Below are 25,919 nucleotides of genomic sequence, written 5' to 3' on the forward strand. Positions count from 1 at the left end.
TAATTTTCTTAAAGAAAAAAATGGAAATAATCAAAATTTTTAATATACCTTTATAGATTTAAATTTTACAAATACATATATTATTTATTTAAACATTATATCATTTATTCAACTTAATTAGAATAATTAAATATATAATAAAATATCTTGTATGAATTCATTTAACTTAATACACTTAATTTTTGTAAAATAATATCAATGATTATTTAAAAAATTATTAAGTTAAAGTAAACAATTAATAAGTAATTTGTATTTGTTACTTTTGAAACTATTCGGATAAAATTCAAACAAGTATTATTTTGGTGTAAGTCTAAAGGATTTTTTTTTTATTGAATTAAACAGCAGAAATTGCCAAATCAGAGATGCACAAATTTATTGGTCTACGCTCCGAGGGTCGAATAGACTTTACAAGCATGGGTTCTTCTTGCTTCCGTTATGTCTTTCTTTGTTTCTACTCCAATTTTGATCTGGAAATAGCTTTTCTAGTCGAGGAGGGTGAGTGAGGGGGCGTTTTCTCCCCTTTGGTTTTGGCAAGCACGCGGTGGTGCTGCCCGCGCCCGCCTGCCCGGCGGCTGCAAATTCATGTTATTCTGCATCGGGGCCGACAGTGAGACTGACGCCGCACGTCGGCACAGACAGGTAATTAACCGCGCGAGAGAGAGACTGCGACGCAAAATTTAACCTGCTCCTCATGGGCTAGCCTGAAGAAATAAAATAATTGCCTTTGGAGTGTGAATGCAAACAAGTTAGCAAGTTATAGTGGTTTCGGGCGGGCAGTCGATCCTCCTGAAAAGTCAAAAACTGGGCAGGGACAAAGGATATGAAGGGTCCGGTCGGAGATTAATTAGTCACAAATGAAAACCGAGAAAGAAAAAAAAAACACTACAAGCAATTAATTGAGGTGAATCAATGATTGATTAATATTGAACCTCCCTCCCAAACGGAAATTAATCAAGTGAAGTTAAAATTAAAAGCCCCAATTCAATTAGTGGGAGGAGCACAGACCATTCTGGCTCCATGTCCGGTCTCGGCCTTCACTGGCTCGCGTCAAGGGGCTTTTGTCTGTCGGCGGCGCGCCTCGGACTCCTGCGAGGACTCCGACTCCTCCTTGGGCCCCTGCGCGGAGGCGACGCGTTGTTCGGACGCCCCCGCGGCAGGGGGCTGCGTTTGGGGTCGCGCCCCTTGCTCATCTCGGCCCTGCGCCGCTCGTGCTCTTCCAACCTGCGGAGCCGCATCTTCTCCTTCTCACCGATCTGTTGGAATTTCTTCTTTGAAATACAATTTCTGCCAATTTGCCGAGGCGGTACGCACCTGCTCTGCGGTCAGAGGAAGCCAGTAAATGCAGGGAGTCGCTTTGGTCTTTCGAAACAGGTCGTCCAGCATTTTCGGCGGAGCTTCCTCCTCCTTCCTCTTCACCTTCCTCGCTGGTAAAACAATTGTAAATGGTTTTATCAATAAATTGGATTCAAAAGATTTAAGTCGTGAATTGAGCGTGAATAGTTCTGAGCGTTTTCAATTGCCGAAGGTGCTTTGGTAAAACTGGTTTGAAGTGCTGCTTTGCATATTTCAAAATTCATGGGGTTGGCTCGGAATATTAATATTAATTTACTTTTTAATTTCTTTCCCCTTCACTTATTATTTTTTTAAACTTGTACTAATACAAATTCAATGGAAGAATTTGTATATGAAAAAAAAATTAAAAAATTCTTACGTGGAGACGCAGAAATAGAGCGTTTGCGCCGTCGTTCCTCGGCTTCCCTCCTCGGCACCTCTGACTGGTTCAGCTTGTGCTTGTCCCACTCCCGGATAGGACCCTCGACCTAATTCCACAATCCATTTTAAACAAAATCCATCAAATTAATCAACGAAACCAACCCTCTTCTTCATTAGAGCAGCCCTTTCCTCTAAATCGGCGTTCCTGCTGGCAGAAACTTTCTCCTTGGTCGTCTCAATTTCAACTCTCCTGATTATCGTTGCCACCCCTTCGTGTTTTTCTAAAGATAAAACTTTATTACCTTGCAATTTAATTTTATTTAGAAAACAATCTAACCTGGAACAGATGATCCGTTAGAGGTTGGCACGATCACCACCTTCCTGGTGATGACTTCTTCAGGAGCCAAGCTCAGATATTTGTCGAGCAGCTCTCTTGGGGCAAAATCGACGTTTAGCGCTTTTGGATTATTTAGCGGCCAGTGAATTCCGTGCAAAGCTTGTCTTGTGAGGCTGGCCTGCTCCTCAGATGCAAACTGATTTTTTTCCCGAATTAAGTAAATTTCCAGCAATATCTTATTCAAGCCTTACCTCAACCACACACTTGGACTTGATTTTTTCAAGCCAAAACCTGCCCTCGACAATGGTTCCCGTCCTTTCCAGCAGTTCTTTAATCTGTTGAATTGTGAATGGTCTGACTAAGTTTGAGATGTACAGAGTGCAGGAGGTTTCGTATCTGGGAGGTGTCGTCGGCTGCATGGCCACATTTTCGGTGGCTGCGTGCAGGATGACCTTGCGAACCGGAGCACCTGCAAAATTACACAAATTTTATTATTTCCAAAAATTTGTTTGCGATTCTTTACTAACCTGGAACTTCATCAGCAACCTCCGCAGAGTGAGAAACTGGCATGGCGGGCGCCATGTCCATCGGAGTCAGAACTGGTTCCTCCTCCAAGATTTTCTTCACCTCCTCTTCGGGAGCCAGTTTTGCGTCAGGAATGAGTTCCTTTTGAAAATAGGAATTAAATTTTGGGATCAGATTGATGAACTGGATTTACCTTCAGAGAGTCTGTGGAAATGGCAACGGCCGAATTAGAGACTGAGACGTTGCTCAGGCCCCAGCGTCTCTTCTTCCTTGGGCCATCTGTGGCGTTTTCTGGCTCTTTCACATCCTCGGAAAGCCTGAACAGAATTTCAATTTAAAAACTCGTGCTTTTACTGAAGATGCTAAGCACACCTGTTCCTCTTAAGCGAAACCTTTTCAGCTTTCTTGGCAGGCCTGGATCTCGATGGACTGCTTTCTCTCTTATCAGCCCTTCTACTTCTGACGCATGAATTAAATTCACGAAATGCTTTCAAATTTTATTTTTTTACCTCGAAGGACTGCCGCTGCGTCTGCTCGAGCCTCTCCGGCGCTCCCTGTTTCCAGAACGATCTCGTTCTCGCCTGAATGTACCACTTAGAATCAAATGTATTTGGAATCAAAATCAAATCAAACCTTTCACTCTTTTTTTCAGGGCTTCGTCTCTCCTTTTTGGTCTTTTCCTTGGCAAGTTCCCGCCTCGACTCCTCGGACTGCCTCTTGCCGGTGAACTCGTCAGCACTGTCCACCTGATCCACCTCGTCCTGCTCAGAAATGTCTCCGCACACAACCTCGCCAGGGCTCTGCGCCTTCTCCTCCTCAACCACTACAGTTTTTTCCACTTCCGTCGGCTGCTCCTCCACTTTCCTGGCTACTTCAACCTTTGGCTCTTCAGCCACAACCTGTGGTTCTAAAACAGGCTCAGGTTCGACCACCAGCGGCTTCTCCTCCTCAATCTTTGCAACTTCTTTCACAGGTTCTTCAACTTTCGGAAGTTCATCGACCTTGTTGGGCACTTTGACTTTTGGTGGTGTTTCAACACTTTCAACCTTTGAAGGTGTTTCGACCTTTGAAGGTGCTTCAACCTTAGGAGGCTCTATTACCTTGGGTGCTTCAACCTTCTGGGGTTCTTGGACCTTTGGAGGCTCTATGACCTTGGGTGCTTCAATTTTAGGGGCTTCTTGGTCCTTTGGAGGTACTTCAAGCTTTGGAGGTTTGTCAATCTTTGAAGATTCCAGCTCAGGTTGGACAATCTTTTCCTCTTTTACTGGTGCAACCACTGCAACTTTCCTCTCAGGAGGCGCAGCAGTCTCTTCAGGTGCCTTGATTTCAACTTGTCTTTCTTCTTCTATTTTCTCAGGTTCACTTACCTCAGGTTTGGGAAGTTCTACCTTCTCTGGTTCCCAAGGCTCAGGCGCAACTACCTTCTCAGGTTCAGGTATCACCTTTGGCTTCTCCGGAATAGCCTGTTTGGGCTCCTCAGCCTGGACAACCTTGGGTGCAGACTCAACGACCTCCACAGGTTTGGCAGGTGAGGCCCTCCTTGCAGAACTTCTGGCAGGCGCCTCCACCACCGCAGGCAAGGGCACTGCAACGTCTTCACTCTCCGAAGAGGAACTCGACGAAGACGAGGAAGACGAAGAAGACTTTTCCACAATGGGCTTCTTCGTAACCCTGGCGGTTCTGGTCCTTGTCTTAGGCGGAACTTCTTGGGCCGGCTGATCTTCGTCCTCGTCCTCAGGTTCTGTGGTGCTTGGACAAACTAACCAGTGGCCACTCGGAGTTCTGCTCAGCCTCAAAATGGCAAATTTTTTGTTAGTCAGGGATTTCAACATATTCAAGTTGCTTACTTTGTTGCCAAGTGAATAGGTGGGTTCTTGGTTGGTGTCTTTTTGTTTTCTTCTTCTAGAGTTTCCTCGGGTTTCACCTCCTCTGCCACGCCACGTCTGAAGATAATGAGGAAAAAACTTTACACAAATGCGGGAGTTTATCAATTTTGTGCATTTTTCCTGGTACATTCATTACAATTTTCTTGTCTGATTAACTTGTGAATAATAAGAAAGGACTCAAAAATAATATGATAGATTTAACTATCAAAAGAGTTCAATCAGTGCAATTTGCAAAAATATATAAAGTTATCCATTTAAGTCCTCCAAGTTAAAAAAGCCTTATTCTGAAAGGCCGCATAACATTTAGAATTTATTTTATTATCAAACCAACTTTTTTTTTATAAAAAAAATTTGACTTGCTAATCCTTCCAGAAAAAAAGACGTAAAGAATTAACATATCTTCTGCGCCAGGGGAATTGATTATTCAGTCAAATTCTAAATTTTTCTAATTTTGATTAGCAAGTCTTCGCGCAAATAAACCTTATTTTGGTACTTCTCAGGTTTAACTTTGATTTGATGGAAAACGAGTTATTTGTCGTTCAAAATATTGCATTGGAAAATTAAATTTTCTTCACCTGGCCCTAGTTCCCCTCTTGGTGGTGGTTTCAGGTGCAGGTTCGGCCTCTGCCGGAGCAGGAGTGGCTGCTGCAGCCGCGCCTCGGCCTCTCCTGGCCGCCGGCTTTTTCGCCTCGGTCACTGACGGCCGACCTCTGCGGCCTCTGGTCGGGGGCGCCACTTCCTCCTTTTAAAAATTACTTTCCAAGCTTAATTAAAAAAATTCAAAACTCACTTCACTCGAGTCGTCGCTTCCCGAGGCGGCGGCCGCGACGGCGGCCACTGCCGCGGAGGCGCGGCCTCTTCTCTTGGTCTGGGGCATGACCTCCTCCTCCTCCTCGTCGTCACTCCACTCGGCGGCCTTTTTCTGCTTCACGGCTCGACTCGAGCGGCGCGTTGGGGCAGCGACGACCACCGGCTCCACCGACGGCTCCGTCGTTTTGCGCGTCCGTCGTGGCATTTCCACTTCCGGCCTGAAAAACTTTATCACAAAATTACAGTGGCGTGGAAAATCAGTGCAAAAAAAGTACAAAGCAAAAGCAAACATGAGGAATTTTCCGGAATTTACATTCGAAACGATTCAAATTGCGCCTTTAATAAAGTAAGCAGAATTTTAAATTGGACAATAATTCGTGCTAATATTTTAAATTTTGGTGCGTTTAAAGCTACTTTACATCCAGTCCAGTTTATAATCTCTCAAATTCTAGGCATTGATTGTTTTTTTCTGGTCGTTCAGCGCGTAAACAACCTCGAGTTCACCTTGCCTACGAACATAAACCGTGAGTGGGGCGAACGGCGAACGCCCACCCCCAATTGAAAATTCTGCCTGGTGTAAAATCTCAGACTCATTAAATCTTTCTAGAACAATTAATTTCAGATTGCTCGAGGATTGATCAATTCCGAATTGCAGCAGGCGACCCACGCGGGTTGTTTTGCTTTTCGCCGACCGCCCAAAACCGAGATTATTTGTGGAAAATCGGGCGTATTCTTAATTGAGACGCCTTTCCGGACGATAGACTTACGAAATTAAAGCTGCTCGGTAATTTTCTGACTTCTCTGCTCGTCAATGATAAAATTTCCACAACAAATCAGGCAGCACTCGTCTGCTTCTTCGCCATCTTCTGAAATTCACAAATCGCGTCTTGATTTTTGACCGACCGGTGCTGCCACCAAGACGTGGCGGTCACTTTCGCAACCACAAAACCAAACAAGTCCGTGCGAAATTGCGAATAGCTGTTTTTTGGCGCGGAAGTGTAGAAATAAAGCGATTTCAGTCACAAAAGCTCAAATTGATTCAATTTCGGTTACCTTTTTAGGTCAAAATGCCGAGCGAACATTCCGATCCCACGGTTGTTGAGTGGATCAAGCTCGTGGACGAGCGACGAGCCTTGCACAAACTCGAAAACAGGTATATAATTATTATAATTGTATGTATTTCAAGTTCAGGATAATTTATTATTTATTCCAATATTAAAATTTTGTAACGATTTCAGGGTTCACATCGGGCCGATTCAGGTGAGCAGAATTCAGAACAACCTGACCAAGGCGGAGGCCAGTTTCCTGGAGAACAGGGCCGACTACGCCACCCTTGCGAACGCCGCCCTCGACATGGCCGGTTGTTACCAAATCCTTGAGTCCAGCAGCAAAGCAGTCAACTCGAAAGTCGTCAGCAAGCTTGAAATTTTTGACAGACGAGCTCAAGAAGAAATCGATAGGATTGTCTGTTGCTCGTGACTGAGAAATTACATGCTGTGTTTTGATTTAAGGCACTTTTTGATCCAATTCAAATGTATGTACTGTTTATTTTCCATTATAAACACTTATTAATTAATATAATATATTGTGTGTCCAATTAAAGCCGCCTATCTATATTGACAGAGCGTTTCCAACATAAATAATGTTAAACCATATAAATATAATGTATTTCTTCCCAGTCTTTGTAAAAACAAAAAGCGGAAAACATATTTTAACCCCAATTGTTTGTAAAAAAATTTATAAGATGAAATTATTTATTATTAAATTCGCTGTTTGAGAATATTTGAAGATCTAATAGACATATTATTCTCCCTATGAATAATATGCATAAATTTGAGTAACAAGTTGAGGTGTGGTCCCCACCACATAAATGTGAAAAACGTCAGATGCGATTTCTAAAAAAAAATATTAAATTTAAATAATAAATAGATGCCCCAGAAATTGAGGATTTGTACCCTAATATCTAATCTATTTCCTACATAAATACTCCAAACGAGATTATATTATTTCTTCGTTGTCTTTTCATTACAATTGAAGCAATTAAGTGCGGAAATTATTTTTGTTTTATTTCCGAATCTCGTTCTTGGTTTCGTTTATTTGTGTATACAAAAACACGAACAAGGTAGAAAAAAGCGTCACCAGCTACACCAGTTGGCTGATGGCCGAAGACGTTCGGCCCTCTCTGATTGGCTGGTTTTCCTCAAGGCCCCTGAAGACAGTAGCGCCATTAGAGCTACTCCCGGAAGTCCCGGATATATAGTTAGTGTTATAATGTGTTCATGTTTTTTTGGCACGAGTTTTGATTGGTCAAGCGGCATCGTGAAACCACGTGACGCGGGGCGCCAAATTCAAACGCCAAAACAGCCGGTTTCTCTCGTGACTTGTGTTGTCGTTGTGGGCGCAGTGCAAGGTGGTGCCTGTCAGTTCTTGTTTTTGAGGGAAATTCCGCAAATTTTCCTCGTGTTTGAGGTCACGAGGTTTCTTTTCGTTGAATGTCACACAGAGACCTGAAAACTCCTGCGAAAATGGCGGACAACAAGTGTGGAGCTGCCGCCAGCAAACGCGAAAATATCCAGGTTTACGTGCGAGTCAGGTCAGTTTCGATTTCAAATTGTCGTCAAATTGGCTTTCTAACAGAAAAGTACCGATTTTAATCTGAAATTTGGTGCATTGCAGGCCCATGAACGAAAAAGAGCGGATGGAGCGAAAAAACCAAAATGTGGTCGAGCTGAAAAAGGATCGCGAAGTGATTGTGCGCGACCGCACCAACCTGGCCATGACCAAGACCTTCACCTTTGACAAGGCGTTTGGTCCAAACTCCAAGCAGGTCGACGTTTACAAAGCTGTGGCCCAGCCGATGATCTCTGAGGTGCTCGAGGGATACAACTGCACCATCTTTGCCTACGGTCAGACCGGGACTGGCAAGACCTTCACCATGGAGGGTGAAAGGTCAAACGATGATATGACCTGGGAAAAGGTACAAAAAGCTCAGTAATATTGTTTTAATTTTGATTTATTTATATTGATTTATTTTCAATTCAGATGGTAGATTTATGTTTTTAATTCATGAAATATGTAATGAGAAATTTTTTGACAGGACCCTCTTTGCGGATTGGTTCCTCGAGTCCTGAGCCACATGTTTGACGAGCTGAGGCTGAAGAACATAGAGTTCACCATGGCCGTCAGTTATCTCGAGCTCTACAACGAAGAGCTGATTGACTTGCTCTCGCCTGAGGAGGACAACTCCAAACTGCGGTATTGAAATTGAATTTTTGTATTTTTGTCTTTAAAAACTATAAATCTGCGTGTAGTTTGTTTGAAGACGCTCAATCGAAAGGGTCTGTGATCGTACAAGGGCTGACAGATGTCAGAGTGCTGGACAAAAAGCAGGTGTATGATATCCTCTCCAGAGGTTCCAAAAAGAGACAAACAGCTGCTACCTTCATGAACGCCACCTCCAGGTAAAATATCAAAATTTTTAATTAACATCTAAATAGTTCAACTTATTCATTCGTATCAATAATTTCAGTCGATCTCACACAATTTTCATGGTGACAATCCACATCCGTGAGTCGACTGAGGCTGGCGAAGACCTGATCAGAACCGGCAAAATCAACCTTGTTGATCTTGCTGGCTCCGAGAATATCAGCCGCTCGGGCGCCACAAACCAGAGGGCTAAAGAGGCCGGAAATATCAACCAGAGTCTGTTGACGTTAGGCAGGGTCATCACATCGCTGGTGGAGAAAACGCCTCACATCCCGTACCGAGAATCAAAGCTGACGAGACTGCTGCAAGACTCGTTAGGCGGCAAAACCAAGACGGCCATTGTGGCCACGGTCTCGCCAGTGCTGGCCAACTTGGAGGAGACCCTGAGCACCCTGGACTATGCTCACAGGGCCAAAAGCATAACCAACAGACCGCAGATCAACCAGCGTCTGTCCAAGCAGGCCTTCATCAAAGAGTATGACCAGGAAATCGAGCGTCTCAGGAAAGACCTGATAGCCCAACGATCAGGTGCAGGAATCTACGTTGACCCGGAGAATTACAAAGAGATGGAGACAAAAATCGAGCGACAGGACGTAGAAATACTGGAGAAGATACAAATCATCAGATCTCTGGAGGAGGAAAGAGAGAAAAGAGAGGTACTTGTTGTTACTAAATATTTGGATTTAAATTAATTTTTTTTGTTACTTTAAAGAGTGTGGTTCAAGATCTGAGTGAGAAGTTAGAGGAAACGACAGAAAGGTTGGAAAGGACGGCTGCCAACCTTGCCATCACTGAAAGGAATCTAGACGAAAAAGAAGTTCTTCTAGACTACCACCTCAACACAGAAGAGAATTTGAAAGTGGAAACTGGCAAATTAATCAGTGTCACAGACGAGACTACCAGAGATCTTGAGAAGACGCATGACGCCCTGGAAAGAACCAGGTGAAAATTTAATTTATGTAGAATTCTATATGAAGTAAAACAATTTTTCTTAAGATTGATTATACAATTAATGATGAATTGATTAGATATTTTTAATTGAATTATTGTTTTTGCAGAAATCTTGAGGCGAAAAACACTCAGGCATCCGCCACTTTCACCTCCAAGATGGACAGCCTGCTGAAGTTGGCCAAAAGTGAGTCGGTGTCACACTGCGAGAATCAACAGACGCAAATCTCCAATCTGGAGCGCTGCACCTCAAAGTTGGAGGAGTTGCAGATGCAGACAATCACGGCCATGCGGGACGAGTTCCTCTCATTGAAGGTGGACCTGACGGCGCAATTCCAACAGGCTCGTCAGAATCTTGTATCCAACGGCAAGGAAATCGAGCAGCTTGAAACACAAATCGCTCAGGCTGTCACTTTGACGAACGAGGAAATTGTGGAAATGGTCAAGAGAAATGCCGCTGAACAGCTGGAGGCGTTGGCTGCCATCAATTTGCGGCTTCTGCAGGAAAAACTGGCGCAGCACCTGCAGACGGTAATTGAATCAGTGACCAGCGCCTTTGAAGAAAGCATCCAAGATGCCAAACTGCAGGCCGATGAAGTGAGCAAAACTTGGATTTCACTGGAGGAGAAGGTAACAATCCATTTCTATTTTGAAGATGGAATACATTTTTTATAACTTTTGTAGAACAACAAGCTGCAGAGAGACTTGATTGGAGAGCAAACTAAAGTTAGGGAGCTAAAAGCTGAGTGTGCAGAGAAAGCCAACAAAACCCAGGTTTATTGGTCGTCGACTACTTCCCTCATCCAGAAGCTGGTTTTGGAAGGCAGCTCCATGAGTTTGCAGGACTTCACTAACCTTGAACAGCAGTGTAATGCTGTTGAAGAAAACTTGAAAACTCATACAGGCAGCGCTGCAGAAATTAGCCAAGAGATCAATCGAGGCGCCCAGAGCATCGCCAGTCTCAGTTCAAAAAACATGGAGAATCTGATGGAGAAATACACAAACGTGAACAAGACCCTGGCCAAGCAGAACAGAGAGGCCCAGGGTGAGGTCGCTGCTGCAGACTCCACCCTTGCCCTTGCCTCAAACCTGATCAACTCGCAGGCGCAGGAAGTACAAATCTCTCTTCAAAACGCTGTGTCTGACTTCAAGTCAAGCTCGTCCTCCAAGATGGAAACTCTGGCCAGTCATATTTCAGCGCAGGACGCCTATCTACAAAATGCTGAGGCCGCTGTTCAGACAAAGGAACAACAGGTGGCTGCAATGGCCGCTCAAAAGGGCCAAGAACTGGAGGAACAAAAGCTGGTGTCCAGACAAGAGCTGGAAATGATGCAGCAAGTGGCCGTCGAGGGCAGGGAGGTGGCAAATGGTCACATCGACAGCATCAGGCAGACAGCCGTCACCTTTGTCAACTCGGAGCTGGCCAAATACGCCCCAACTGGAGCCACCCCTGCTAGACAGGAGCGCGAGTACCCTCGGCAGCTCAAGTTCTCCTCACCAGCCCCCAGAATCTTGGCCAGACACTACGCCGAGTTAGCCAGACAACAAAATGTAATACAATTATTTAATTTTGCTAATAAGGGTTTAACTTTGAATTTTAGCAAGGTCCAGACAGTGGCTTGAACTCTCCCTCAAATTCAAATTCTTCCACAACCACTGGTTCATCTGATGTGGAGAACCGGCTACAAGAAGCTGCTGTGAATTTGGTAATTTAATTTGCATAAAGGTTGCAACATATCCTGATGATTTGATCTGCATAGGTCAAAAATTTGGAGCAGTCTCAGGAACCTGGAAGGAGAGTGCTTGGATCGAGAAATCAGTAGCGCTGCTTGGAAACTTGTGTAGGCTATTTTATTTCACATGACTAATTGGACTTCCTTAACTTTTATATCTGGCATTCATGACTTAATAGGCAATTTTGAATGCAATCTATCAAAACTATTTACTCTTAAATGAATTCGTCTCCCACAAATGTGTAAAGTAATTAATTGTCTGCAAAGCAGCTGTTTGGTACTGGCTAAATGGATATGAGATTTACATAAAAACAATTTTAGTATAAATAAAAAAAACTTTTAATATTTGTATTCGTCATTGTTTTATTTAAGCATAACAGTTTTATTTTGAGGCAGATAATTACTCATTGTTCACAATAATTATATAAAAAAATAACAAATATAAAAATATCAATATCTGCCTTGTTAACAAAGTGTTGATTTACTCATCAACCTCCACCTGCGCCATGGGCTTGACTTCACTGGCAATTCTGAAGGTGCATCCGGTCGCCGCAACAATTTCCTCAACTTTGACCCCCTCAGCAATTTCGGTCAGCTCCAGTTCACCAGCCTCCTTGTCAACTTGGAAGACGCACTAGTACAACAAGAATTAAAAACACAATCAACAAAATTGTAAAGACATACCAGGTCTGTGATAATTGTGTCAACGCATTGCTGTCCTGTGAGAGGAAGATTGCATGTCTCCAAGATTTTGTGAGCACCACCCTTGGCTGTGTGCTCCATGGTAACAACCACTTTTGTGCCAGGTGCGGACACCAGGTCCATGGCACCTCCCATTCCCTTCACCATTTTGCCCTGGAATGCAAATATTCAAATAAATTAGAACATTTTTTACTTTTTTGAGATAAAAATTTACAGGAATCATCCAGTTGGCAAGATCTCCCCTCTGAGAGACTTGCATGGCTCCCAAGATGGTCAAATTGACATGTCCTCTGAAATTTGATTCAAATTTAATGTTATAATTCAACTTCAACCATTTGTATTTTAAAGAAACTCACCCTCGAATCATTGCAAAACTTTCATCACTTGAGAAAAAGGCAGCGCCTGGCAGGGTGGTAACTGTTTCTTTTCCAGCGTTGATGAGGTCAGGGTCCTGTTGACCTGGTTCAGGGAAAGGTCCAAGTCCCAGAATTCCGTTTTCACTTTGCAAAGTTACATTGACACCTGCCGGGATGTAGTTGCTGGCCAGCATGGGCATGCCAATTCCCAGATTGGCTTAAATATGTAAATTAAAAACTTCAATTTAAATATGGTTTTATTTAATAACTCACCATACATGCCGTCCTTAAACTCCAAAGCTGCTCTTCTCACAATTCTTTCTCTGTGCGCTGTGGCTGGATTAACTTTGGCGGAGCTTTTGGCTCCAGCTGCCTTTTTCAGGGTGAGTCTCTGGGGATTTGAGAAGAATAACTGACTACATGAGTTTAAATGGTGACAAAATGTAAAATTTAAACAAATATTCATTTGCATCATAAATTGTCTTGAAATTTAACAAGATGAATTACCTCAATACGCTTTTCGTAACTCTCGCCCTTTACAACGCGCTGTACATAAACGCCAGGTACATGAATTTGATTGGGGTCAAGTTCTCCAATTTCAACAATTTCCTCTGCCTCAGCAATTGTGATTCTTCCAGCCTTGCACATTGACGGGTTGAAATTTTGAGCAGTATTTCTAAATCATAAATTATTTTTAGATCATAAACATTGGTGGTTAAAATTGCCAACCTGAAAATGAGATTTCCAGCTTTGTCCGCCTTCCAAGCCTTGACCAAGGCAAAGTCCCCAGTGATGGCCTCCTCAAGGATGTAGCTGCGTCCGTTGTAGTCTCGGACTTCCTTCCCCGAGCTGGCGATCTCGACCTTGGCGCCGCCAGGTGCGTACTTTAGAGGGGCGCCACCTTCGGACACAAGGGTGCCGAAACCTGTGGGGGTGAAGAAGGCAGGGATGCCTGCGCCGCCAGCCCTGATCTTCTCAGCCAACGTGCCTTGCGGCGTCAGCTCCACCTCCAACTCACCACTCAGGTACTGTCGCTCGAACTCTGCGTTTTCGCCCACGTACGAGGCAATCATTTTGCTGATTTGCCTTTTCTTGAGCAACAGCCCCAGGCCAAAGGTGTCCACGCCAGCGTTGTTGCTGGCCACCGTCAGGCCATTCACCCCTGTCGTCAGCAACCCGCTGATCAGGTTCTCAGGGATGCCACAAAGTCCAAAACCTTTCCATATATGTTTATTTACGAATCTCAAAAATATAAAATAATTATTTAAATCAAACCTCCAACTAGCAAAGTTGCTCCGTTCGGGATGTCCTTGACAGCCTCCAAGGCTGAAGGGTAGACTTTGCCATTTTTGTTGCCAGTCGAGTAACACTGAGAAAATTATTAATACATATAATGCATACAATGATGAAATGAGAAGCTACATAATAATTAAAAATTAACATTTACTCTAGCTGCCGAAACGGAATAGAAAAGTTTGAAGTGACGTCCAGTGGTCCACAGTGAGGAAAGGGACTTGACGTGCGCCGGACTCATCTTGATTGGATTTGACCTTGCTGTAGCACCGAATTTCGGAGAGAGGTTCTGAAAACGATCTCGTGTTAAAATCTTTTGCAATGTTTGGTGTCTATTTTGACAAAAAGTGCGGAAAATTTACATGCGTACATAATGACGCTGCGTTTGCGGTCTTGTGATTAAAAGCCAAGGACGACCGGCTGTAAATTTGCATGCTATGAAGAGCAGCCAAAGTGTTGTGCACGAATCCGCGAGCGAAAAAGTGCAATTAAATGGGCAGTTCAGCGGGTACGGTGTCAGTTCACGTTTTGCAAATTTTCAATGAGACACGCCCCCGTCGTCACACACACCTCCCCTGCCATCGTTCCCCTTTCCCCTCTCCTCATTTAGGACGGCCGTGAAGTTGGCCACTTTTTTCAGCCACTCGCCTGAACTTATCCACTTTTCCAAGCCACTCATATTCCTTCAAAAGAACAATGTTGCCAACATAACACTGGCATAAACGTAGAATCAAAACTAAAAACACGGGCTTAAGATTTGAAAACGATTTCATCCGTCAGAAAGGTAATAAAAGAATCAAATAATATACATTGAACGCATTGAAATTTGGTTTTAATAATCTATAAAGTGAAACTCCTCAATGTTATATACATAAATATTTTATTTAATCTTTGTTGGTGCGACTACGCATTTTTTTAAAATTAATTTCTATGGATGAATTTTGCTGATTTTTGCACAAAGGTGGCCCAAGTACTTGTCTACAAAGTGACAATAGCCTCATTGATGATCGCAGCTCAGGAGCCGCCCCCGGGGGCAGCCATTTTTTAAAAAGTTTTTCACTTAAAATCCAACTTTCAATGATGCCTCGGTTTGGCCAGTGCGTTTGATTTTAGTAATTTAATGCGCCAGAACAAAAAAATTTAATAAAGATACAGTGGAATAATGTAAAAAAATAAAATTCATGATTTTCCCACTGTATCTTTATTAAATTTTATTGTTCAGGCACATTAAATGACTCAAATCAAACGCGCTGGCCAAACCGAGGCATAATTGAAAGATGGATTCATGGTGAAAATCATGAATTTTATTTTTTTCACTATTCCACTATATCTTTATAAAATTTTATTGTTTCGGCGCATAAAATGACTTGAATCAAATTCGTTGGCCAAACCGAGGCATTATTGAAAAATGGATTCATGGTGAAAATCATGAATTTTATTTTTTTCACTATTCCACTATATCTTTATAAAATTTTATTGTTTCGGCGCATCAAATGACTTGAATCAAATTCGCTGGCCAAACCGAGGCATTATTGAAAAATGGATTCATGGTGAAAATCATGAATTTTATTTTTTACATTATTCCTTTGTATCTTTATTAAATTTTATTGTTCCGGCGCATTATTTGACTTTAATCAAACGCGCTGGCCAAACCGAGGAATAATTGAAAGATGGATTCATTGTGAAAATCATGAATTTTATTTTTTTCACTATTCCACTATATCTTTATTAAATTTTATTGTTTCGCCGCATAATTTGACTTCAATCAAACGCGCTGGCCAAACCGAGGCATTATTGAAAGATGGATTCATGGTGAAAATCATGAATTTTATTTTTTTTACTATTCCACTATATCTTTATTAAATTTTATTGTTTCGGCGCATTAAATGACTTGCATCAAATGCGCTGGCCAAACCGAGGCATTAATGAAAGATGGATTCATGGTGAAAATCATGAATTTTATTTTTTTTACTATTCCACTATATCTTTTCTAAATTTTATTGTTCCGGCGCATTATTTGACTTCAATCAAACGCGCTGGCCAAACCGAGGCATAATTGAAAGATGGATTCATGGTGAAAATCATGAATTTTATTTTTTTCACGATTCCACTATATCTTTATTAAATTTTATTGTTTCGGCGCATAAAATGACTTGAATCAGACGCGCTGGCCAAACCGAGGCATTATTGAAAGATGGATTCATGGTGAAAATCATGAATTTTATTTTTTTTACTATTCCACTATATCTTTTCTATATTTTATGGTTCCGGCGCATTAAATGACTTGAATCAAATACGCTGGCCAAACCGAGGCATTATTGAAAGATGGATTCATGGTGAAAATCATGAATTTTATTTTTTTCACTATTTCACCATATCTTTATTAAATTTTATTGTTTCGGCGCATCAAATGACTTGAATCAAATTCGCTGGCCAAACTGAGGCATTATTGAAAAATGGATTCATGGTGAAAATCATGAATTTTATTTTTTTCACTATTCCACCATATCTTTATTAAATTTTATTGTTTCGGCGCATCAAATGACTTGAATCTAACACGCAGGCAAAACCGAGGCATTATTGAAAGATGGCTTCATGGTGAAAATCATGAATTTTATTTTTTTCACTATTCCACCATATCTTTATTAAATTTTATTGTTTCGGCGCATCAAATGACTTGAATCAAATTCGCTGGCCAAACTGAGGCATTATTGAAAAATGGATTCATGGTGAAAATCATGAATTTTATTTTTTTCACTATTTCACCATATCTTTATTAAATTTTATTGTTTCGGCACATCAAATGACTTGAATCTAACACGCAGGCAAAACCGAGGCATTATTGAAAGATGGCTTCATGGTGAAAATCTTGAATTTTATTTTTTTCACTATTCCACCATATCTTTATTAAATTTTATTGTTTCGGCGCATCAAATGACTTGAATCAAATTCGCTGGCCAAACTGAGGCATTATTGAAAGATGGATTCATGGTGAAAATCATGAATTTTATTTTTTTCACTATTTCACCATATCTTTATTAAATTTTATTGTTTCGGCACATCAAATGACATGAATCTAACACGCAGGCAAAACCGAGGCATTATTGAAAGATGGCTTCATGGTGAAAATCATGAATTTTATTTTTTTCACTATTCCACCATATCTTTATTAAATTTTATTGTTCCGGCGCATAATTTGACTTCAATCAAACGCGCAGGCCAAACCGAGGCATCATTGAAAGATGGATTCATGGTGAAAATCATGAATTTTATTTTTTTCACTATTCCACTATATCTTTATTAAATTTAAATGTTCCGGCGCATAATTTGACTTCAATCAAACGCGCAGGCCAAACCGAGGCATTATTGAAAGATGGATTCATGGTGAAAATCATGAATTTTATTTTTTTTACTATTCCACTATATCTTTTCTAAATTTTATGGTTCCGGCGCATTGTTTGACTTCAATCAAACGCGCTGGCCAAACCGAGGCATAATTGAAAGATGGATTCATGGTGAAAATCATGAATTTTATTTTTTTCACGATTCCACTATATCTTTATTAAATTTTATTGTTTCGGCGCATTAAATGACTTGAATCAGACGCGCTGGCCAAACTGAGGCATTATTGAAAGATGGATTCATGGTGAAAATCATGAATTTTATTTTTTTTACTATTCCACTATATCTTTTCTAAATTTTATTGTTCCGGCGCATTATTTGACTTCAATCAAACGCGCTGGCCAAACCGAGGCATAATTGAAAGATGGATTCATGGTGAAAATCATGAATTTTATTTTTTTCACGATTCCACTATATCTTTATTAAATTTTATTGTTTCGGCGCATTAAATGACTTGAATCAGACGCGCTGGCCAAACCGAGGCATTATTGAAAGATGGATTCATGGTGAAAATCATGAATTTTATTTTTTTCACGATTCCACTATATCTTTATTAAATTTTATTGTTCCGGCGCATAATTTGACTTCAATCAAACGCGCAGGCCAAACCGAGGCATCATTGAAAGATGGATTCATGGTGAAAATCATGAATTTTATTTTTTTCACTATTCCACTATATCTTTATTAAATTTAAATGTTCCGGCGCATAATTTGACTTCAATCAAACGCGCAGGCCAAACCGAGGCATTATTGAAAGATGGATTCATGGTGAAAATCATGAATTTTATTTTTTTTACTATTCCACTATATCTTTTCTAAATTTTATGGTTCCGGCGCATTGTTTGACTTCAATCAAACGCGCTGGCCAAACCGAGGCATAATTGAAAGATGGATTCATGGTGAAAATCATGAATTTTATTTTTTTCACGATTCCACTATATCTTTATTAAATTTTATTGTTTCGGCGCATTAAATGACTTGAATCAGACGCGCTGGCCAAACCGAGGCATTATTGAAAGATGGATTCATGGTGAAAATCATGAATTTTATTTTTTTTACTATTCCACTATATCTTTTCTATATTTTATGGTTCCGGCGCATTAAATGACTTGAATCAAATACGCTGGCCAAACCGAGGCATTATTGAAAGATGGATTCATGGTGAAAATCATGAATTTTATTTTTTTCACTATTTCACCATATCTTTATTAAATTTTATTGTTTCGGCACATCAAATGACTTGAATCTAACACGCAGGCAAAACCGAGGCATTATTAAAAGATGGCTTCATGGTGAAAATCATGAATTTTATTTTTTTCACTATTCCACCATATCTTTATTAAATTTTATTGTTTCGGCGCATCAAATGACTTGAATCAAATTCGCTGGCCAAACTGAGGCATTATTGAAAAATGGATTCATGGTGAAAATCATGAATTTTATTTTTTTCACTATTCCACTATATCTTTTCTAAATTTTATGGTTCCGGCGCATTGTTTGACTTCAATCAAACGCGCTGGCCAAACCGAGGCATTATTGAAAGATGGATTCATGGTGAAAATCATGAATTTTATTTTTTTTACTATTCCACTATATCTTTTCTAAATTTTATTGTTCCGGCGCATTATTTGACTTCAATCAAACGCGCTGGCCAAACCGAGGCATAATTGAAAGATGGATTCATGGTGAAAATCATGAATTTTATTTTTTTCACTATTCCACTATATCTTTATTAAATTTTATTGTTTCGGCGCATTAAATGACTTTAATCAAATACGCTGGCCAAACCGAGGCATTATTGAAAGATGGATTCATGGTGAAAATCATGAATTTTATTTTTTTTACTATTCCACTATATCTTTATTAAATTTTATTGTTTCGGCGCATTAAATGACTTGAATCAAATACGCTGGCCAAACCGAGGCATTATTGAAAGATGGATTCATGGTGAAAATCATGAATTTTATTTTTTTTACTATTCCACTATATCTTTTCTAAATTTTATTGTTCCGGCGCATTATTTGACTTCAATCAAACGCGCTGGCCAAACCGAGGCATTATTGAAAGATGGATTCATGGTGAAAATCATGAATTTTATTTTTTTTACTATTCCACTATATCTTTTCTAAATTTTATGGTTCCGGCGCATTGTTTGACTTCAATCAAACGCGCTGGCCAAACCGAGGCATAATTGAAAGATGGATTCATGGTGAAAATCATGAATTTTATTTTTTTCACTATTCCACTATATCTTTATTAAATTTTATTGTTTCGGCGCATTAAATGACTTTAATCAAATACGCTGGCCAAACCGAGGCATAATTGAAAGATGGATTCATGGTGAAAATCATGAATTTTATTTTTTTCACTATTCCACTATATCTTTATTAAATTTTATTGTTTCGGCGCATTAAATGACTTGAATCAGACGCGCTGGCCAAACCGAGGCATTATTGAAAGATGGATTCATGGTGAAAATCATGAATTTTATTTTTTTTACTATTCCACTATATCTTTTCTAAATTTTATTGTTCCGGCGCATTATTTGACTTCAATCAAACGCGCTGGCCAAACCGAGGCATTATTGAAAGATGGATTCATGGTGAAAATCATGAATTTTATTTTTTTTACTATTCCACTATATCTTTTCTAAATTTTATGGTTCCGGCGCATTGTTTGACTTCAATCAAACGCGCTGGCCAAACCGAGGCATTATTGAAAGATGGATTCATGGTGAAAATCATGAATTTTATTTTTTTTACTATTCCACTATATCTTTTCTAAATTTTATTGTTCCGGCGCATTATTTGACTTCAATCAAACGCGCTGGCCAAACCGAGGCATAATTGAAAGATGGATTCATGGTGAAAATCATGAATTTTATTTTTTTCACTATTCCACTATATCTTTATTAAATTTTATTGTTTCGGCGCATTAAATGACTTGAATCAGACGCGCTGGCCAAACTGAGGCATTATTGAAAGATGGATTCATGGTGAAAATCATGAATTTTATTTTTTTTACTATTCCACTATATCTTTATTAAATTTTATTGTTTCGGCGCATTAAATGACTTGAATCAAATACGCTGGCCAAACCGAGGCATTATTGAAAGATGGATTCATGGTGAAAATCATGAATTTTATTTTTTTTACTATTCCACTATATCTTTTCTAAATTTTATGGTTCCGGCGCATTGTTTGACTTCAATCAAACGCGCTGGCCAAACCGAGGCATAATTGAAAGATGGATTCATGGTGAAAATCATGAATTTTATTTTTTTCACGATTCCACTATATCTTTATTAAATTTTATTGTTTCGGCGCATTAAATGACTTGAATCAGACGCGCTGGCCAAACTGAGGCATTATTGAAAGATGGATTCATGGTGAAAATCATGAATTTTATTTTTTTTACTATTCCACTATATCTTTTCTAAATTTTATTGTTCCGGCGCATTATTTGACTTCAATCAAACGCGCTGGCCAAACCGAGGCATAATTGAAAGATGGATTCATGGTGAAAATCATGAATTTTATTTTTTTCACGATTCCACTATATCTTTATTAAATTTTATTGTTTCGGCGCATTAAATGACTTGAATCAGACGCGCTGGCCAAACCGAGGCATAATTGAAAGATGGATTCATGGTGAAAATCATGAATTTTATTTTTTTCACTATTCCACTATATCTTTATTAAATTTTATTGTTTCGGCGCATTAAATGACTTTAATCAAATACGCTGGCCAAACCGAGGCATTATTGAAAGATGGATTCATGGTGAAAATCATGAATTTTATTTTTTTTACTATTCCACTATATCTTTTCTAAATTTTATGGTTCCGGCGCATTGTTTGACTTCAATCAAACGCGCTGGCCAAACCGAGGCATTATTGAAAGATGGATTCATGGTGAAAATCATGAATTTTATTTTTTTTACTATTCCACTATATCTTTTCTAAATTTTATTGTTCCGGCGCATTATTTGACTTCAATCAAACGCGCTGGCCAAACCGAGGCATAATTGAAAGATGGATTCATGGTGAAAATCATGAATTTTATTTTTTTCACTATTCCACTATATCTTTATTAAATTTTATTGTTTCGGCGCATTAAATGACTTTAATCAAATACGCTGGCCAAACCGAGGCATTATTGAAAGATGGATTCATGGTGAAAATCATGAATTTTATTTTTTTTACTATTCCACTATATCTTTATTAAATTTTATTGTTTCGGCGCATTAAATGACTTGAATCAAATACGCTGGCCAAACCGAGGCATTATTGAAAGATGGATTCATGGTGAAAATCATGAATTTTATTTTTTTTACTATTCCACTATATCTTTTCTAAATTTTATTGTTCCGGCGCATTATTTGACTTCAATCAAACGCGCTGGCCAAACCGAGGCATAATTGAAAGATGGATTCATGGTGAAAATCATGAATTTTATTTTTTTCACTATTCCACTATATCTTTATTAAATTTTATTGTTTCGGCGCATTAAATGACTTTAATCAAATACGCTGGCCAAACCGAGGCATTATTGAAAGATGGATTCATGGTGAAAATCATGAATTTTATTTTTTTTACTATTCCACTATATCTTTATTAAATTTTATTGTTTCGGCGCATTAAATGACTTGAATCAAATACGCTGGCCAAACCGAGGCATTATTGAAAGATGGATTCATGGTAAAAATCATGAATTTTATTTTTTTTACTATTCCACTATATCTTTTCTAAATTTTATGGTTCCGGCGCATTGTTTGACTTCAATCAAACGCGCTGGCCAAACCGAGGCATAATTGAAAGATGGATTCATGGTGAAAATCATGAATTTTATTTTTTTCACGATTCCACTATATCTTTATTAAATTTTATTGTTTCGGCGCATTAAATGACTTTAATCAAATACGCTGGCCAAACCGAGGCATAATTGAAAGATGGATTCATGGTGAAAATCATGAATTTTATTTTTTTCACTATTCCACTATATCTTTATTAAATTTTATTGTTTCGGCGCATTAAATGACTTGAATCAGACGCGCTGGCCAAACCGAGGCATTATTGAAAGATGGATTCATGGTGAAAATCATGAATTTTATTTTTTTTACTATTCCACTATATCTTTTCTAAATTTTATTGTTCCGGCGCATTATTTGACTTCAATCAAACGCGCTGGCCAAACCGAGGCATAATTGAAAGATGGATTCATGGTGAAAATCATGAATTTTATTTTTTTCACGATTCCACTATATCTTTATTAAATTTTATTGTTTCGGCGCATTAAATGACTTGAATCAAACGCGCTGGCCAAACCGAGGCATAATTGAAAGATGGATTCATGGTGAAAATCATGAATTTTATTTTTTTCACTATTCCACTATATCTTTATTAAATTTTATTGTTTCGGCGCATTAAATGACTTGAATCAAATACGCTGGCCAAACCGAGGCATTATTGAAAGATGGATTCATGGTGAAAATCATGAATTTTATTTTTTTTACTATTCCACTATATCTTTTCTAAATTTTATTGTTCCGGCGCATTATTTGACTTCAATCAAACGCGCTGGCCAAACCGAGGCATAATTGAAAGATGGATTCATGGTGAAAATCATGAATTTTATTTTTTTCACGATTCCACTATATCTTTATTAAATTTTATTGTTTCGGCGCATTAAATGACTTGAATCAGACGCGCTGGCCAAACCGAGGCATTATTGAAAGATGGATTCATGGTGAAAATCATGAATTTTATTTTTTTTACTATTCCACTATATCTTTTCTAAATTTTATTGTTCCGGCGCATTATTTGACTTCAATCAAACGCGCTGGCCAAACCGAGGCATAATTGAAAGATGGATTCATGGTGAAAATCATGAATTTTATTTTTTTCACTATTCCACTATATCTTTATTAAATTTTATTGTTTCGGCGCATTAAATGACTTTAATCAAATACGCTGGCCAAACCGAGGCATTATTGAAAGATGGATTCATGGTGAAAATCATGAATTTTATTTTTTTTACTATTCCACTATATCTTTTCTAAATTTTATGGTTCCGGCGCATTGTTTGACTTCAATCAAACGCGCTGGCCAAACCGAGGCATAATTGAAAGATGGATTCATGGTGAAAATCATGAATTTTATTTTTTTCACTATTCCACTATATCTTTATTAAATTTTATTGTTTCGCCGCATAATTTGACTTCAATCAAACGCGCAGGCCAAACCGAGGCATTATTGAAAGATGGATTCATGGTGAAAATCATGAATTTTATTTTTTTCACGATTCCACTATATTATAACGACCTATCGTCATTCAGGAATTTACTTATTTCTGCTCAGACACAAATTCTTAAATTCTGGGATGCCAGTGATAATTTCTTACCACGATTTCTTTCTAGAACTTTCTATCTCAACAAAATTAAACAAACGCAGAGGCAGGGTTCGTTTCTTGGTTCGGCTCAAAAATAAATAAACTTTGGCAACTCGGTTGAAAATTAATTGATGGTTATATTGCAAAAATGGTGAATATTATAACAATATATTGCAAATGGAGTTAGTTGAAATAAATGTTTTATTTTGATTAGTAATTTGAAAAATGTGTAATTGTAATATTCAACTAATTATAATAAATAAAGGGTAGGAAATAAGGATAGGTTACAGTTTGTGTGCGCACAATAAATCAAACACGGTACTCATCGACTTCGGTGTTCCTCGATGCAGTCCGTCTTGTTCCAGCGACAATGGTGACGTCCTCTCGCTGAAGGGCGGCTTCTGATGTGAGTGGTGGCCCGCGGCGCGACCCAATTGACGAGGTCGCCCGGACACCTGGGTGGTGGTTAGGTGTCCGGCTCGGTATGACGCCCCGAGACGGCTCCGCGAGACCGTTCAGTCGATACAAAACGGCCCCGAGGGGCACCTGAAAGGTTGGGAAGAACCGAGTCAGTGAACCCGTTTGGGAAAAAAGGGTGGCACAGAAGTCCCACCGGAATTGGCCCGCAAGGGAAAATTAATTGACACTTACGTTCGTAATGTCGACAGAAATTTAATCGGATCCGACTCGGCACGCGGCCGATCGCTGCTGGGCGAACGCACGCCAACACAAGTGCGTCGCCCTTCAAAGTTTGTGGGCCACTGACCTCGATTGCAACCCGCGGAGAGTGCACGCACTCCCCACCTTTCGGTACCTATCGGCTGCGAGTGCAAAGTGCACTCGCCAACGAGCCCCACTCTCGCCCCGCTGTCAATCCGCCGCCTCTGATGTTGTTCGGCGAACGATTGTGATTACAAATTTTAGGGTGAGAGGAAGGGTAAAAGTTGGAATTAAAAAAAGTGTATAAAAAAAAATAATCATTCAAAAAATAAACAAAAATGTGTGTCTATAAATTTCGCCCGACTCATCTGCCAATTAACCGTTATAATATCTTTATTAAATTTTATTGTTTCGGCGCATTAAATGACTTGAATCAAACGCGCTGGCCAAACCGAGGCATAATTGAAAGATGGATTCATGGTGAAAATCATGAATTTTATTTTTTTCACTATTCCACTATATCTTTATTAAATTTTATTGTTTCGGCGCATTAAATGACTTGAATCAAATACGCTGGCCAAACCGAGGCATTATTGAAAGATGGATTCATGCAGTAACTTCATGCAAACAATAGTGATGCCATACGTGAAAGGAAATGCAGAGGCAATAAAAAGGATGATTAATAAACACACCCCAAAAGTGAGAATCGCCTTCACAAACAGAAACACCCTAAGAAAATTTTTAATGTGTGTAAAACCGAAAATTCCCCCATCAGAAAAAGAAGTAGTGTATAAAAGTAATTGTAAAACGTGTGATAGAGCATATATCGGGCAGAGATAACGAACTTTGAAAACGCGAGTTAATCTTTCATACCATTTTATGAGGTAATTCAGTTTTTTTACTTTATCCTGTAAAACAATAGGGCAATTTTTTACATGACGAAAATGGAAACGGGAAAATTGCGCGCATGAGCAACGAAAATGGTTTTTCTATAAAAAAAGATAATAATTATAATTCCAATGTCTTTGCTTCCTCTCCATCAACCATAACTTTTTATTCTCAACAACTGTTGCAAACTGAGTGGTAAATTTTGAAGAAAAGCGCACCTCTAATTTTTTTGTTTTCAAAGTAAAGGCTTCCTTGTGCAAAATATTAAAAGAATTTGACCGTAAAATGGCGATGAAAATAAATAAATTTTTCTTGGAAAATTCGTCGTTTTCAATAAATCCATGTTAGATCTTACAAAAGGCTATGCAGCGCCGCCGAACACCTCTGTGAGGCGGGTTGCGGTCTTTAAAACTCTAATTTGCTTCGTCTCACCTGCGTCTCACAATATGTAATGTTAGAAGCAGAAGCTAATTGTGTTTATTGTACTATCACAAAGGCAATTGCTGCCCATTTATTATTAATAAAATTTTAACCATAGAAATGAATTTAAATTAAAAAAACTATTTTTTTAAGTGAAAATCGTCGTTTTCAAAATGTGGCTGCCCTCAAGAGCGGCTCCTGAGCTGCGATCATCAATGAGGCTATTGTCACTTTGTAGGCAAGTACTTGGGCCACCTTTGTGCAAAAAATCAGCAAAATTCAACCATAGAAATTAATTTTAAAAAAATGCGTAGTCGCACCAACAAGGATTAAATAAAATATTTATGTATATAACATTGAGGAGTTTCACTT

General features: G+C 39.3%; 4 protein-coding genes across 12 annotated transcripts; 2 read left to right on the forward strand and 2 right to left on the reverse strand.

Annotated features, from left to right (window-relative positions):
* Positions 1–355: 355 nt before the first annotated feature.
* LOC132200222 (apoptotic chromatin condensation inducer in the nucleus-like) lies at positions 356–6,187 on the reverse strand. Of its 6 annotated transcripts, XM_059625517.1 has the most exons (16): positions 6,039–6,187; positions 5,252–5,497; positions 5,037–5,203; positions 4,423–4,518; positions 3,209–4,366; positions 3,085–3,156; positions 2,948–3,034; positions 2,769–2,892; positions 2,578–2,716; positions 2,302–2,519; positions 2,051–2,246; positions 1,876–1,994; positions 1,712–1,820; positions 1,312–1,424; positions 1,006–1,265; positions 356–701 (listed from the first exon to the last, which is right to left on the reverse strand). In XM_059625517.1, the coding sequence occupies exons 2-15, from the start codon at positions 5,474–5,476 to the stop codon at positions 1,035–1,037; spliced, it is 3,054 nt and encodes a 1,017-aa protein (XP_059481500.1). In that variant the 5' UTR covers positions 5,477–5,497; positions 6,039–6,187; the 3' UTR covers positions 356–701; positions 1,006–1,034. The 6 variants fall into 6 exon arrangements, with proteins under 6 accessions (XP_059481500.1, XP_059481505.1, XP_059481504.1 ...); XM_059625522.1 differs by lacking the exon at positions 356–701 and having other exon boundaries at positions 871–1,265; positions 2,948–3,028; XM_059625521.1 differs by lacking the exon at positions 356–701 and having other exon boundaries at positions 871–1,265; positions 2,948–3,031.
* LOC132200223 (uncharacterized) lies at positions 5,573–7,304 on the forward strand. The gene is made up of 3 exons (XM_059625524.1): positions 5,573–5,617; positions 6,333–6,424; positions 6,510–7,304. Exons 2-3 carry the CDS (start codon positions 6,339–6,341, stop codon positions 6,748–6,750), a joined length of 327 nt encoding a protein of 108 aa, XP_059481507.1. The 5' UTR covers positions 5,573–5,617; positions 6,333–6,338; the 3' UTR covers positions 6,751–7,304.
* A 346-nt stretch (positions 7,305–7,650) lies between these two features.
* Positions 7,651–11,789, forward strand: LOC132200063 (kinesin-like protein KIF11-B). Its single transcript, XM_059625249.1, has 10 exons — positions 7,651–7,864; positions 7,948–8,248; positions 8,369–8,526; positions 8,583–8,732; positions 8,801–9,413; positions 9,470–9,699; positions 9,816–10,335; positions 10,390–11,256; positions 11,307–11,411; positions 11,466–11,789. The coding sequence occupies exons 1-10, from the start codon at positions 7,764–7,766 to the stop codon at positions 11,526–11,528; spliced, it is 3,108 nt and encodes a 1,035-aa protein (XP_059481232.1). The 5' UTR covers positions 7,651–7,763; the 3' UTR covers positions 11,529–11,789.
* LOC132200064 (succinyl-CoA:3-ketoacid coenzyme A transferase 1, mitochondrial) lies at positions 11,764–24,368 on the reverse strand. 4 transcript variants are annotated; one of them, XM_059625253.1, is made up of 11 exons: positions 24,231–24,368; positions 23,902–24,125; positions 13,944–14,078; positions 13,772–13,874; positions 13,226–13,712; positions 13,004–13,172; positions 12,770–12,887; positions 12,497–12,713; positions 12,355–12,430; positions 12,123–12,293; positions 11,764–12,072 (listed from the first exon to the last, which is right to left on the reverse strand). In XM_059625253.1, the coding sequence occupies exons 3-11, from the start codon at positions 14,028–14,030 to the stop codon at positions 11,920–11,922; spliced, it is 1,581 nt and encodes a 526-aa protein (XP_059481236.1). In that variant the 5' UTR covers positions 14,031–14,078; positions 23,902–24,125; positions 24,231–24,368; the 3' UTR covers positions 11,764–11,919. The 4 variants fall into 4 exon arrangements, with proteins under 4 accessions (XP_059481236.1, XP_059481235.1, XP_059481234.1 ...); XM_059625252.1 differs by lacking the exons at positions 23,902–24,125; positions 24,231–24,368 and adding an exon at positions 14,160–14,333; XM_059625251.1 differs by lacking the exons at positions 23,902–24,125; positions 24,231–24,368 and adding an exon at positions 14,152–14,333 and having other exon boundaries at positions 13,772–13,865.
* Positions 24,369–25,919: the final 1,551 nt, after the last annotated feature.

Source organism: Neocloeon triangulifer, unplaced genomic scaffold (assembly GCF_031216515.1).
Source record: "Neocloeon triangulifer isolate White Clay Creek 2 clone unplaced genomic scaffold, ASM3121651v1 ptg000014l, whole genome shotgun sequence".
Taxonomy (NCBI): Eukaryota; Metazoa; Arthropoda; class Insecta; order Ephemeroptera; family Baetidae; genus Neocloeon; species Neocloeon triangulifer.